The sequence below is a fragment of the Polypterus senegalus genome, chromosome 6 (genome assembly GCF_016835505.1).
Source record: "Polypterus senegalus isolate Bchr_013 chromosome 6, ASM1683550v1, whole genome shotgun sequence".
Classification (NCBI taxonomy): domain Eukaryota; kingdom Metazoa; phylum Chordata; class Cladistia; order Polypteriformes; family Polypteridae; genus Polypterus; species Polypterus senegalus.
The window spans coordinates 60,315,762-60,331,183 of NC_053159.1; the positions used below are offsets into that span (position 1 = coordinate 60,315,762).

At 38.2% G+C, this 15,422-nt stretch overlaps 1 protein-coding gene across 2 annotated transcripts in view; it reads left to right on the forward strand.

Annotated features, from left to right (window-relative positions):
• The window catches only part of clcn6 (chloride channel 6), a 245,446-nt gene that overhangs the window by 127,601 nt on the left and 102,423 nt on the right, over nt 1-15,422 (forward strand). For both annotated transcript variants that reach the window (XM_039756073.1, XM_039756074.1), the window contains exons 12-13: nt 8,517-8,683; nt 11,256-11,382. In XM_039756073.1, the coding sequence (XP_039612007.1) occupies nt 8,517-8,683; nt 11,256-11,382 (294 nt within the window). The remainder of the gene's footprint in view (nt 1-8,516; nt 8,684-11,255; nt 11,383-15,422) is intronic.

Genomic DNA, 15,422 nt, shown 5'->3' on the forward strand with positions numbered 1-15,422 from the left:
TACTCACGCGCACACACACACACATATATATATATACAGTCTTAGGGGTGCCAGAATCCATGAAGGAAGAAAATTGAAAAATATTATTCGTACAAAATCTTTATTTATCCATTCCTAAATAATTAAATGGGCAGGCTATTTCGTATCAGTGCAATACGCTGCTTGTTAAAACGGATGACTCCCACTCTTACGTGCAAGTCTGCGTGGATATTATGAACTATCGTTTCTGTTCAAGTTCTATTTAAATTTTAAATAGAAAGAATTTTTATTTAGTCGACAGAATATTATTCCGGAATAAATCAACTCATACCTTAAATAACTTATTATATTTTGCTCTGTCTAAATTATACAAGTTAGAAATAAAGTAAACGTTAAAAGAACAAACATTCAAATTTCTTTACTCTTATATAATTTTATATAAAAAATAAACTTAAATTTTAAATATCCCAAAAGATTTTGCTCTCCATAAAAATATATCCTGTCAAAATTATACAAATTCAAATATGAACATGGTGCATAACAAAACCTGGAAATATAAATAAAATTTGTTCTTTTCAGCAATAACAAATCAAATCATTCAGTTGTCTTTGCTCTTATGTCATTTTATCAGAGCTGGACGCCTGGCATCTTTTTTTGGCAACAAGTTTGTTTATGTTTGGTGTGAGGTTCTGTGTTGTGGAGATTCTCAGGATGGACTGCAGGTGCTCATCAGTGAGGCGACTCCTGTGTGCTGTTTTGTTAGTCTTCATGACTGAGAAGAGCTTCTCACACAGATATGTGGTTCCAAACATGCACAAGGTTCGAGCCGCATGTAGACGGAGCTGGAGCATTTGTGCGGAATGGAGTGAATAAACTGTGCGGCCCTGCAGTATCGTGACTTTGCCTTCAGTGTGCCATTACACTGCAGCTCAATCACCTCCATCTGAATCTGCACAGGTGCAGTTTCCACATCGACGGCAAATGGGTTGCGAAACAACTCAAAATTCTTTTTTTGTTCTTCAAAGTCACCAAAGTGCTGTGCGAACTCAGTGTGCTCAGTTTATCAGCAAAATGCGTATTTGGGAACACCGTTGTGCCGACTTGGTTCAACATTACTTGGCAACAGGGAAAGTGGGGCAAGTTGCACTGGTGCATTTGTGTCTCCCATAAAAGTAGCTTCACTTGAAATCACTTTGTGATTTTGCACGGGTAAAAACGTCCGCTGAAGTGTCAGATTCTTCTTTAACTCTTCTGCTTTCTGTATCTTGTGCATTGCATTCAGGTCTTTCAGGTTATCTTGATGTTTTGTCTCATAGTGCCATCTTAGATTAAATTCTGTAATTACAGCCACATTAGCTCCACAAATGAGACACACGGGTTTACCGTCAATGTCAGTAAACATATACTCAGCCTCCCATCGGTTTTTAAAGGCTCTATGTTCAGAATCACCTTTTCTCTTCGGAATCGTGTGGGCTAGCTTCGCAATAACTTGCAGCATCATAAGCTAGACTTGATTAACGTGGTAAGTGTTCGGCAAGGCAGCTGAAGCGCTGCATTATGGGATCTGTAGTTTATTGTGTTACCAGCGCTTCATTTCCCCGGGCCATTAATAACAATAATACAGTATATAAAACGATCTCACAGGCCGGATTTAATTACACGCCGGGCCGGATGTGGCCCGTGGGCCTTGAGTTTGACACATATTGACTAAATAGAATTTGAAAAGATATATTTTTCGAATGTGATCGCGCAATTCAGATCGAGTTGACACGCACTACAGTACATCGAGCCCGCGTCCTATTGTGGTTTTGCCTACGTGCCTCAATAAGTTACTCTCCCCTCGCTCTTACTTATTTACTGTTCATCTAATGAATACACCGAGTATGGCTTTACCAAAACAATCAGTGATCGAGAATAAAGTATCCATTATTCATAAAGCTTCAATTATGTTAACCGCATATTTTTTCATATGTCTCAAACCAAGGGGATGCGAAGGTAAAATGAATAAAAATGCGTGCGTACATACTCAGTGCATCCCTCTCGAATCGAACCTCGACGCCGGCGCTAGAGGCAAAGCTCTACTATTAGCCACGGCGGGTGGTTTATCTATTTGAGCGTAGCAGTGTAATTCGGTTTTTGTTCAGCACTCTTTGGAACTGTTGCTTTTTGTCTGCGCACTGCGTCAGTTCACGTGAGCCTATGAATATGGTTTTATATGTCACTCGCTCGCTTCTAATTGTTTTGCTGCCTTCTTAATTATATAATGCATGTTTTCTTAAGCGCTTTTTGGAGCTCTTCCTTGTTTTCTACGTACTGTGTAATTACGTGGGAGGCGTAATGATGTCACACGAAACTCCCCCACGGCTTTCGAGCTTAACTCCATTACAGTAAATGGAGAAAAATAGCTTCTAGTTATGACCATTATGCGTAGAATTTCGAAATTAAACCTGCCTAACTTTTGTAAGGAAGCTGTAAGGAATGAGCCTGACAAATTTCAGTCTTCTACCTATACGGCAAGTTGGAGAATTAGTGATGAGTCAGTGAGTCAGTCAGTCATTGAGGGCTTTGCATTTTATTAGTATACTAGCAAAATACCCGCGCTTCACAGCGGAGAAGTAGTGTGTTAAAGAAGTAATGAAAAAGAAAAGGAAACATTTTGAAAATAACGTAACATGATTGTCAATGTAATTGCTTTGTCACTGTTATGAGTGTCGCTGATATATATATATATATATATATATATTTATAGCAAAATACCCGCGCTTCACAGCGATGTCATGTGTTAAAGAAGTTATGAAACAGAAAAGGAAACATTTTAAAAATAATGTAACATGATTGTCAAAGTAATTGTTTTGTGCATTTGGCGGCAGCGTCACGAAGTTGTTTTCGCAGCTGCATCAGAAAATGTACCACACGCCTGACACGCCTCTTTTTACTGTTTTCTCACAGCTTGGATTGCTGCTGTCATATATATACACACACACACACACACATATATATATATATATATATATATATATATATATATATATACATACATACATACATACATATATATAGACATATATATATATATATATATATATATATATATATATATATATATATATATACATACCTATCTACATCATATATTCACACACATACATACATACACACACACAAATTATATATATGTGTGTGTGTGTGTGTGTATATATATATACACATACATATACTTGTGTGTATGTTTGTATGTGTCTATATGTGTGTGTATAGCTTTGGTCACTGAGTGCAAGGGAAAAATAATGAAATATAGTCTATAAGTTATTAAACAGTAAAACATTAACGTTTTAAGAAGTACAGGTACATTGAAATTACATTTTCTATGTGAACGCTCAAATTTGTGCCTCGCCTCGATTGTGAATCGCCTTAACATTATTTTGCCGTGGTGTAGAAAAGGAGTCCCGTGTTTGCACTTGTCTGGGCTATAGCTTAGGGGGAGGATGAAAAAAATTAATAGTGCTCACTTTGACTTAAGGCAGAAGCGCAGTCAGCGTCTCAAAGGCCGGCACAGCTATGCACGCACGCTGGCTGCTCGACTTTTGCTGGGCAGGAGACCCCAGTTTGCAGACACGTTCATGATATCAAAAGTCTCAGCGCTCTTTGGAGGTCATTCATATATATATATATATATATAGCAAAATACCCGCGCCTGGCAGTGGAGAAGTAGTGTGTTAAAGAAGTAATGAAAAAGAAAGGAAACATTTTAATAATAACGTAACATGATTGACATTGTCATGAGTGTTGCTGTCATATATATGCCTGCCTAAATAAGTCACCTCGCTTCGCTTCTTACTTTTTACCGCTCATTTAATCATGGCTAGTGGCGTAAAAATTATAAAATGGAAGGAGGATGGCTTTACCAAAACAATTATTGATGGCGAATCGATTATTCATAAAGCTTGAATTGGTGATCTGTTTTTCTGTGTTAACCTCATATTTTTTCATACTTCTTCTCAAACTAAAGTGGTGCGAGGGTAAAATGAATCGGGATGCGCTGATCAATGTAATCCGTGTACCAGGAAATGATGCATTGACAAAAGCTCCCCTTTGCTTGTAATGCAAAGTGTGATTAAATGCATTATTTTTTAACGCGTTATGGAGCACATGCATCGAAGCTTCTCGGCTGTGCTTGTGCTAAGAAAAGGAAAGATTTTAAAAATAACGTAACATGATTGTCAATGTGACCTTTTGTAAGTAGTGCCTGGAGGATTCAGTGTGTTGAAACTCTATAGAGACAGCGTGTGTATTAACTTGTGGATTTTTCTGTGAGTATTTGGTGGCAGTTTGAGGAATTTGCTTCAGAAGACAGCGTTAGCCGCGGAGCTCAGCTCAGAACGAAATGAGGTGGGAGGGGAGATGATGACATGACTGTCAATCCCCCACAAACACAGTCTCTCGGAATTTGCATAAGCACACCCCTTCACCTACAATTTTAACTTAGTTACAAAGTGATCAATACTCTCGTTTATATCCTGCGTCCTCTCATTAAACTTGTATCCCGCATTTCCTGTGTGTATGTGAAACGCCAGCGGTAGCCTGTCTATGAACTTAATTTAAAGTTTAGGTTTACACCGTGCTTTCTTTCCGAGCTGGCAACACTCATGAATATATGGTAGTATATGTCACTCGCTCGCTTATTGTTTCGCTGCCTTCTCAATTATATAATGCATGTTTTCTTGAGCGCTTTTTTGAGGTCTTCCTGGTTTTCTATGTACTGCGTGATTACGTGGGAGGCGTGATGATGTCACACAAAACTCCGCCCCCACGGTGTTGAAGCTCATCTCCATTACAGTAAATGGAGAAAAACTGCTTCCAGTTATGACCATTACGCGTAGAATTTCAATATAAAACCTGCCCAACTTTTGTAAGGAAGCTGTAAGGAATGAACCTGCCAAATTTCAGCCTTCCACCCACACGGGAAGTTGGAGAATTAGTGATGAGTCAGTGAGTGAGTGAGGGCTTTGCCTTTTATTAGTATAGATATAATATATATATATATATATATATATAATTCACTAAGGGCACGCAAGACAGAGAGCCATGCCTACCAACTCTAACTAAGGGCAAGCAAGACAGAGAGCGCACACAAGTCAGAGAGCCACGCCCCCAAAGCCTGCCCACCAACTCTAACTAATAAGAGACTGCTTTATTTCTGATTTTAATTGTCATGCTATGCTGTATTGAAGAAACAAGTTGTGATGATATGACATTCTTTGGTTTTAGTAAGTGGATGATGTTGCGGCAAAGTGTAATGTACAGACGGAATTGCTAGGAAACGTGTATAAAGTTGTATCCAGCTTTTGTTGACTAGTTGACTTTGCTACATGTTTTCCTTTGTTTGAATTTAACCGTGGGTTTCTGTTGAGATATACACAGATATTTGTGGTATTTGAACAACTTATTTTTTAGTGTCAGATTTTTCATATAGTTTTCATATTAAATTTTCAGTTTACTTTGTAAAATCTAAAGTGAGTCCATGCTTTAGATTTTTAAGAGACGGTTCTGCATTAACCTAGAGACATCCTGTTTTCTTTCTCACTTTAACACAGACAGGGCATTTTATGTATCCTAGTCACTGAAGCCAGCAACAAAATCTAACTGTATACAGCACAATGCAAATTATGTATTTTTATAACAGTGTTAATAATAAATAGTACAACCATGTATTTAGATTTGTTGATATGATAATCATTTAAAAATGTATTTCAGTTGGACAAATTACATACATAATGCCTAGTTTTACCTTTGTCAGTTTTCCAGTCTTTTTAATTTAAAAAATATACTAGTTGAAAATGTGTATCAATTTTTGGTTAGTATGACAATCGGAGATTTGCTGTTGTCAAGAATGGCAATTTGCAACTGAATCAATCCCTCCCCCACCCCACTCATAGCAGAAATCATTCCATAGGCCAGACAGTGTGGACAGACTGATCTTCTTACCCAAGAATGAAACATTATATTCATCTATTTATCCATTTGTTCATGATATTTACTTTATCGTTAAATGTTTGACTAATGGAAATGTTACTCTTTCGAGAGGTTTTTTTCTTTTTATCCCAGCTTAGGTCATTCTTCTTCTCATTTTTAAAATAATAGTTTAATAATGTCAAATTTCAGAATCTTGGGGAGTCTTTCTTTACTTTTTTTTTTTTTTTTTCAGCTTTTGCTAGTTCATAATTGTGTTTCCAGTAGAGTTGAGCTTGCTCATTAATGTGCAAACTATCCTTATAAAGCACAACATATAATACTAAGTAATTTATATAGGGTGGTCCAGATCTAATTATGCAATTGTGCAAAGGCTAACACATCACACCTGCTGATAACCGTCTCCCCGCCATTTTGGAATGCAGGACAGGTGTTGCCATCTATCGGCAACAAAAAGATTTTTTTGTGAATTCTCTATGTAATAAACTTAATAAGTTATAGCGTAATAAAAATTGCATAATTAGATCTGGACCACCCTATAGTGTATCATGGCAATGTGTGCCAATATAATGATAAGTCAAAAATATCATATCACCCTCCTGGTTCAAATTATTAAGACATAGTTGACTGAGATTGACTTCAAAATATTTCCATTCAGATTGACATTGTCTGTACTTTTAGTATTAATTATTTAAACATCTTGGATAACTCAAAAAAATATGCATACACTGTGTGCACAATTATTAGGCAAGTGAGTATTTTGACCATATCATCATTTTTAATGCGTATATTCCAACTCCAAGCTGTATTAACTTGAATGCTTATTGGATTTAAGCACGTCAGGTGATGTGTATTTGTGTAATGAGGGAGGGTGTGGCCTAAGGAGATCAACACCCTATCTCAAGGTGTGCAGAATTATTAGGCAGCTAGTTTTCCTCAGGCAAAATGGGCCAAAAAAGAGATTTAACTGACTCTGAAAAGTCAAAAATTGTAAAAAGTCTTTCAGAGGGATGCAGCACTTTTGGAATTGCTAAGATATTGGTGTGTGATCACAGAACCATCAAACATTTTTTTGCAAATAGTCAACAGGGTCGCAAGAAACGTGTTGAGAACAAAAGACGCAAATTAGCTGCCAAAGATTTGAGAAGAATCAAACGTGAAGCTACCAGGAACCCATTATCCTCCAGTATTTTCATATTCCAGAGCTGCAACCTACCTGGAGTGCCCAGAAGTACAAGGTGTTCAGTGCTCAAAGACATGGCCAAGGTAAGGAGGGCTGAAACCCAACCACCACTGAACAAGAAACATAAGTTGAAACGTCAAAACTGGGCCAAGAAATATCTGAAGACAGATTTTTTTCAAAGGTTTTATGGACCGATGAGATGAGAGCGACTCTTGATGGACCAGACGGATGGACCTGTGGATCAGTAATGGGCACAGAGCTCCACTCCAACGTGGAGGTGGGGTACTGGTATGAGCTGGTATTTTTAAAGATGAGCTAGTTGGACCTTTTTGCATTGAAGATGAACTCAAAATCAACTCCCAAACCTACTGCCAGTTTTTCGAAGACACTTTCTTCAAACAGTGATACAGGAAAAAGACCATGATTTTTATGCAGGCCAATGCTCCATCACTTGCATCGAAGTTCTCCACTGCGTGGCCAGCCAGTAAAGGCCTTAAAGATGAAGGAATAATGACATGGCCCCCCTTCCTCATCTGACCTAAACCCTATCAAGAACTTGTGGGCACTTCTTAATCGCTAGATTTACGGGGGGGGACAATACACCTCTCTGAAGAGGCTGTAGTCATTGCTCCACAAAAAGCTGATCGTCAACAGATCAAGAAACTGACAGACTCCATGAATGGAAAGGCTTATGACTGTTATTGGAAAGAAGGGTGGCTATATTGGTCATTGATTGATTGATTTATTTTTTTTGAAATGTCAGAGATGTTTATTTGTAAATTTTGAGGTGTTTGTTTATTATTCTCACTATAACAGATGAAAATAAACAAGTGAGATGGGAAAATTTTCATTTTTCCTTTAGTTGCATAATAAATCTGCACACTAATAGTTGCCTAATAATTGTGCGCACATATGTATTCCCCTGATGATGTTCACACTCACATTTCCGTTGTGAAACATTCAGGTTTCAGGTTTATTAACATTTTGGATTGACTGATAGCACTGTGTTTGTTCCATATTAAAATTAATCCTCAAAAATACAACTTGCCTAATAATTCTGCACTCCCTGTATTAATGTGACACATGTTCCAGCATCATCAATTTTAATTATAGGTACATGATTGTAATTTGAATTTCAAAAAAAAAAACAAAAGACAAAAATGTGCTAAACTTGGCAGATTTTTAATTCACATGAACTACCAAGTGAGATCATTTAACAATTTGTACTTTTTGTCTGAAGGTATGCCCTGTTTTGTAGTTTTGTATTATTAGCTTGACTCAGCGTCATAGGCAGTGTTACAGAAAAAGTTGTAAAAATATATTTTTATTGTGTGAGAAATTCTGGCATTCTTTAAGTCCTTCTTTCTTTCCCATCTCTGTTCAGTGTTCAGATGATGATAAGCAGTGTCATCTGTGGACAGCTGTTGATTTGGCTTTTTTTGTTGTAATGGGTGTATGTGGAGGCCTGCTGGGAGCCACCTTCAATTGTTTGAACAAAAGGCTTGCCAAATACCGCATGAAAAATGTCTACCCAAAGGCAAAGTTTGTCAGGTAAGTTTTTACCTTAGTTTTTGTGGACAAATGACCTATATCTGGGCTTTGGGATTGATGTGTTTTTATTAAGGGTTGATTGATCAGGACAGCTATTTAGTTCCTTTAAGTGGCCGTCATAGTCCTCTTTGTCCTATTCAGAGACTGCATGTTATAAACTTCTGGACTTGAGGGAAAATGCTCATTTCCTGCAAGTCTTTCATGATCTCATCTCTCTATTATAAAAAAAAAAAAAATTCCTGGAAAAGAAAAGCAGGGTGACGAGACGTGATCTACTTGGTAGTTCTCGGAAGACATTTAAAAGACCCGCGAGACAAAAAAGACTGCCCACGGAGCGTCTCGCGGGGACCATAAACATGAAACTTAGTGCCAACTGATTGTCCCAGGGCTATCTCGTGGGGACGTGAGATTCTTGCAAGACACACCCTGCTTATCAAATAAGAGCACGTCCAGCCAGCAAAACACTCAGTCATGTAAAGGCATGTAGCACCCACAGCTGCAAGCAATGAAGAAAGAGCAGCGCGGAGAAAAGAGACCCAAAAGCGTTGGAGAGAAAAAAAGGCAGATAAGAGATTTTGAAAGCAGTGGAATTCGAAAGGCTCAAACAAACGATGGCACAATACACATGCAGAGCAAGGTACAGGACATGAAGCAGTAAAATTCGAAAGTATTGCAGCGTCCCAGCCAAGTTGAAGCCTTTTTTGTTTTGAAATGAATTTTAGGTCCGATTGAGGGTGGGCGGAGTACAGCACGGAAGACTGACAGCGGAGTACTGATTGATGCTGAAGGGGAGGCGAGACCCGTTGGTTGCAGAGGGTGCTAGAAAGTTGTGTTTGGGGTTACAAAGTTGCTGATTGTTCAAATAGAAGTTTTGTGACACTTTATTACGTCAGTCACTACATAATCAAAAAAAAAGATAGTAAAGATCGCATTAACTCAAACAAAAGGTAATTAATCATCAGAACCAGGTGTAATTGAAAAAAATAGCAGTACAAATCGAGGTCAGAAATTAAAGAAAAAGAGTGGAAAACAAAGTCTTTTTGCCTTCACATCATTCAATGCACAAAACGTGGATTTACACAATAATGGACCATACACTATAAGAATCTGTGGTCCTGCACCAGTCAAAGCAACGACATGTTTAATTTCAAAGAATACACAATTCAGTCAGGTGTATATTTATAATCACAGAGAAGCAAGTAAATTTTAACAGGCGATAAGAAAGGTAATGTATATATTCCGCAAATAACATTAGACACCAAAGGAGATTGTGATATGCCATTCGTATTGAAATATTTACAGTTTACCATGAGAATAGCTTTTGCTATTAACCAAACAAAGGGGTTGGCGAGCGAAGTGAGCAGGAGGCGGAGCCCCCTAGTATTGAATGAGACAATATTGGAATGTGCACACCGGTACCTTGTACTGGCCACATATGACTAACTGAATTAAGTCATTTCATCAACCCCTCATGGCACATTTCGGCATTAACCCTCTTTTGTTAATTCTAAGGTCTGAAAAGGTATTTGGATTTGTTTTTTAGTCATAAGAAGGTATAGTAGTAGCATCTGTACAAATGTATCAGTAAGGTTTAAAACATGGCACAAGCTGCTTGTGCCGAAATATTTTTATTACCTTTAAATAGGGATGCCTATAGGTGATTCATATGACTGAAATGATTAAGTAGATTTACTCAAAGAGCAATCGCTACAGTGTATCAGAATTCAGGAACTAAAAGTCAACTCTTGAAGAGTATTTTCTAATATACCTAATAAAAATGACACCATTGCAATTATATGGGAAGAATATGTGAATTAATGTATAATTGTAAAAGAGGGAAATTAAACAATAGCAATAATTAGTACAGTTATTCTAAAATTTTGCCAAAACTGTAATTTAAAAGTATGTCCCAAAAGTAAGTCGCATGATTGTTGCAAAAAATCGGAGTTACTTGATATCACCTAGCCTTAACAAGGAGCAATGAGCTCAGTTTGGTTAACTGACATGTGGTACAGGTGTTCTATTACTTATTAATATCTTAAAGGTAACAGGTATTAATATTCTTTTACTGTATACTGTCCATTAATGTTTGTTTTTTTATTTATTTAAGACAGATGTAGATGTATCCTATACAAGACAGTAACTCCACTGGATCAGTATTAGAATGAAACTGCTTATTCTGTTCTGTAACAGTCCTTGAAATAGACATGCCCATGCAAATAGTGTGCAAGTTAAATGGCAAAGTTTGAAACAATATAGTAATGTTTATTGTGCTGTATGAGATCAGCAAACTGATTTTATTAGCTCAATCTACTGTGTTATCTTTCATTTTGTAGGAGCTAAAATAGCCTTGTAGATTCATTTTACTTTATATAAGCCTGGGTGAAAAAAATTTTTAATTTAGTTAATTTTTTTTAGTTAATTTTTTTAAGTTGGGGTGTGTATTCAAGTCTTTTCACCTTAATATGGCATTAATGTATTGATTTCTGTATATACACACCAAAACTGAATTGCAGAGTTTTCAAGCTGCTATATTCCCAACAGTAATCGTGATGTATTCATATTCTTACAGAATTTTAGAGGGTCTCCTAGTGGCCATGATTACCACAATAGTCATCTTTGTGTCCTCTATGACTTTGGGTGAGTGCCGTGATCTGTCAATTCCCACCAGCCATGATGGAAACATGTCACTACATCAGGTCAGTTTGTTTCTTTTTTGTTTTTGTTATTGTCTAGAAAGACTGAGGAATACCTATTCACTTGATAAGCAAAAAAAATAAAGGAAATTTCGGAATGGACTGTAGGGACATCTGTAATGCTCGGGGTTCCCGCACCTGGCATAATGTCCTTGAACCCAGGACATCAATAATTATATATTGAGATTGACTAGAGTGGATGAGGACACATTACAGTTAGGAAGGTGTAAAACAAGTTCATCGTGCAGTTGTATTACAACAGTTAAGTGCTCAATACGTACAGGAAAGAGCTTCTTCTGAAATAAATAATCCAAGTAAGTAAATTGATTAAAAAAAAGGTGTAAAATTAGCAATAAATAAATAAATATTCCAAACTAAGGTGAAAATCAGAGAGATAAAATTGCGTGCTTCTTTCACTCTTGAGCTTCAGTTCCTCTCTTCATTTTCTTTCAGCCCCATCCATTGGGTATGCTTAGCCTACAGCTGAAACATTGGCATGCACGGTCAATATTTTAAATTGCTTGCCTCCTCAGCCAGTCACCAATGGGGCAGTCAAGCCTGGCACGATCATCCCATCATGCTTTGGCGTCAGTAGGATGATTCAGGGTTCCCACGCGTCCTGGAAAACCTGAAAATTTTGAGGGTTATTTTCCAGTCATTGAAATGACCTGGAAACTGATCGAAATGGCCAAATGTCCTGGAAATAATCTTTCTTGTCCTGGAATTTTATTTCTGGTTTCGCTTTTTAATTTTTCTGTTTGAAAAAGCTTGCTGTTCGTAAGTCTAGATATGATGACAGCTGAGCTAGGTCGTGGCCTCTACTGCGCAATGTCTCCACCTACTGAGACATGTATAGGCAATTATATTTGAGTTTTGACCCTCGTTGCTCTAGCTTGTCAGTAGCTGACAGGAGAACAACAGAATATCAGTTCATCACTTGAAATTTCTGCTGAGTGCATGACTGTAAGTATGACCACAGTGCATATGGTGCAACTGACAGTTTTGTTATTTCATACCGTCTGATGTGGACCCAGGTCGCATATTAAACATGTTATTTTAAACAATTAAAAATTGGCGATACTAATTTCTGTTAGCCTGTTAATGGCAATGCCTATTAGGTGTTAGCATAGTGCTAATTGTCTAATGACGGTAATCAGAATCAGAATACTTTATTGATCCCGGAGGAAATTGCTTAATCAATCTAAAATCATTTTGTATGCCTACATGGTCCCACTGTTAAGCAAATAAATTCAGTGAACCAAACCTAAAACAGCACGAACACGATAACAGTCTTAAAAAGAATTAGACTAAGAGCTACTGCTTTCATTTAAAACAAATAGGGCTTAGGCTACTTGAAGCCTACATCTAAATGCCTGTTCTTGTGTGTTTGTGTAGGTTCGTGTGATTACTTGGCTTGTGCCGTTTATTTGCACAACTGAACACGCTTAACAGCTCCTGGCTCAACTTCTTATTCTAGCTTGCTTCCATTATTCCACAGAACGTTAGCTCCCTCTAGAGGAATTATATCGGTATGCTTTCACATTAAGTTTACCACAGTTAGTCTACAGAAAATCTGTACTGGATCAGTATTTCTATTTAGCCTACATTTTTGTACATTACTGTATTTAATGTGTTTGACACTAATAGGCAGTATTGCAGGAAAAATAGTAGCCTATAATGGTTAATTTAGAGAATGTATTTCTAATTACAGAAGTGAGGGAAAGCAGAATCATGTCAAGGAGGTGTACGTTTAAGGAGGAATGGAAGATAAATCCTGAGTTCAGGGACTGGATAGGACATGTGACAGATAATGTACATCGGGCATACTGCAAGATATACAAGAAAGCTTTTGATGTAGGCAACATGGGCATTTCTGCTGTTAAAAGCCATGCCAAAGGACAGGGACACAAGAGGGTCATGTCATGTCAAGTCAAGGCATAGGACCACGCATGACTGATTTCATCAATCAATCTCCCATCCCCCAAAATTCTGAAGCTAGCAGACAGGCAGCAGAATCAGAGAGTCAAGGAAGCAGCGAGGTCCAGCCATCAACTTCTGTAACTCCACCTCAAGCTACACCCACAATTGGAGCTCATTTTTCAAGTGAAGCTGTTTTAGAAGCAGAGATCCGCAGGGTGATTAAAGTGGCCCTTTCCAAATATTCTTTCAATTCCTGTTCAGATATGGGTTCATTGTTTCACCTGATGTTTCCAGATAGTGAAATTGCCCAAAAATTCTCATGTGGTGCAACAAAAGCAGCGTATCTGATATGTTTTGGCCTTGCACCATATTTCAGAGACAAGCTAGTGAAAGACATTAGACAGTCCAACACAGACCGAGCAGATGGATGTGCTTGTGCGGTACTGGAGTGATAATGAAGAAAAGGTAGTTGTGCATTATCTGGACTCCCAGTTTCTAGGGCACACACAATCAGAGAAGCTTGTTGAGAGCATTAAATTTTCCCTTTCTCCACTTGATCCAAACAAGCTCCTGCAAATCTCGATGGATGGACCAAGTGTCAACAAAAAAATTTTGAGATTATTTGAAGAAGACGGGTCTAGGGAGGCCCCAGATATTAGAAGCTTGATAAACCTAGGAACCTGTGGTCTTCATACAGTTCATGGAAGCTTCCAACAAGGCGAGAAGGAAAGTGGATGGAAGATAGGTGACAAACTAAGAGCCCTTTGGCAGCTTTTTCATGACACACCAGCCAGACAGGATGACTTTATTGAAATTACCAAAACATCAACATTCCCTCTAAAATTCTGTGCTCACAGGTGGGTGGAGGACTTGCCAGTGGCAGAGAGAGCACTTAAGATGTGGCCACATGTTGAAATATTTGTCGACAGTTACAAGAAACTGCCAAAGAGTAAAATGCCAACGTCAACATCATACACTGTGGTCAGAGAGGCTGTTGGTGACCCCCTTTTTGAGGCAAAATTACAGTTTTTTGCCTATGTGGAAAGGCAGCTGAAACCCTTTCTTGAGACTTTCCAGACTGATGCCCCCATGATGCCATTTTTGGCAAAAGACCTTAAGGCCCTTCTGAAGCGTTTCATTTCATGCTTTATGAAGAGGGAGGTACTGGATAACATCAAAACACCTGTCCAAATGCTTAAAATTGATGTACTGGACAAAACACTCCATTTGCCACTGAAAGAAGTGGATCTTGGCTTTGCCACCAAACAAGCTCTTGAGAAATCCTCAGATTGCTTGAAAAACCGCTGCCGGGTCAACAATTCTGGAGAGAATGTGTAGCCTTCCTGTCCGCAACAGCAAAGAAACTGCTGGACAAATGCCCTTTGAATTATGCAACAGTAATGAACATGGCATGCCTAGATCCAGTAACTATGATCAGCGATGAAAGGCGTGCCATCTCCATGTTTGAGAAGCTCTTACAGCTGCTTCTTAACGCCAAATGGCATACAGCAGAGGACTGTGACCAAATCCTGAGTGAGTACAAGATGTTCCTCACTGAAATGGTGCAGCACCATAAGGAGGAATTTCAAGGGTATAGAAGTAGCTCCTGTCGGCTGGACACATTCATGGGAAGATTTGCTGGTGACAAAGCAGAGTACGCAATTCTGTGGAAATCAATGAAAGACCTGTTCACATTGTCACATGGGCAAGCAGCGGTCGAAAGAGGGTACTCTGTGAATAAGTACATGCTGGTTACAAATCTGAAAGGAAGGACTCTGATGTGTCTTTGCCTAATCCAAGATTCTTTGACTGGTGGCTCATTTGATGGAGTATTGCCAAAGCCCCTCTTCCAGCATTGCAGAAATGCCAGGATGTGATGTGTCCAATACCTTGATGATGAAAAAAAGAAGAAAAAGGAAACTGAAAATGACAAGCAAAGAGAAGAGCTCCGCTCTGAAATCACAAAAGTGGCAGCAAAGAGACAGAAAATAATCACTAGCATTGAGGCAATGCAAGAAGAAGCAGATGCAATGGCAGAGAAGGCTGAGAGAAAACAGGACTTTACACTGCTCACAAAATCTAATGTCTATCGTAAAAGTGTTGCTGAAAAAAAGAAAGAGGTC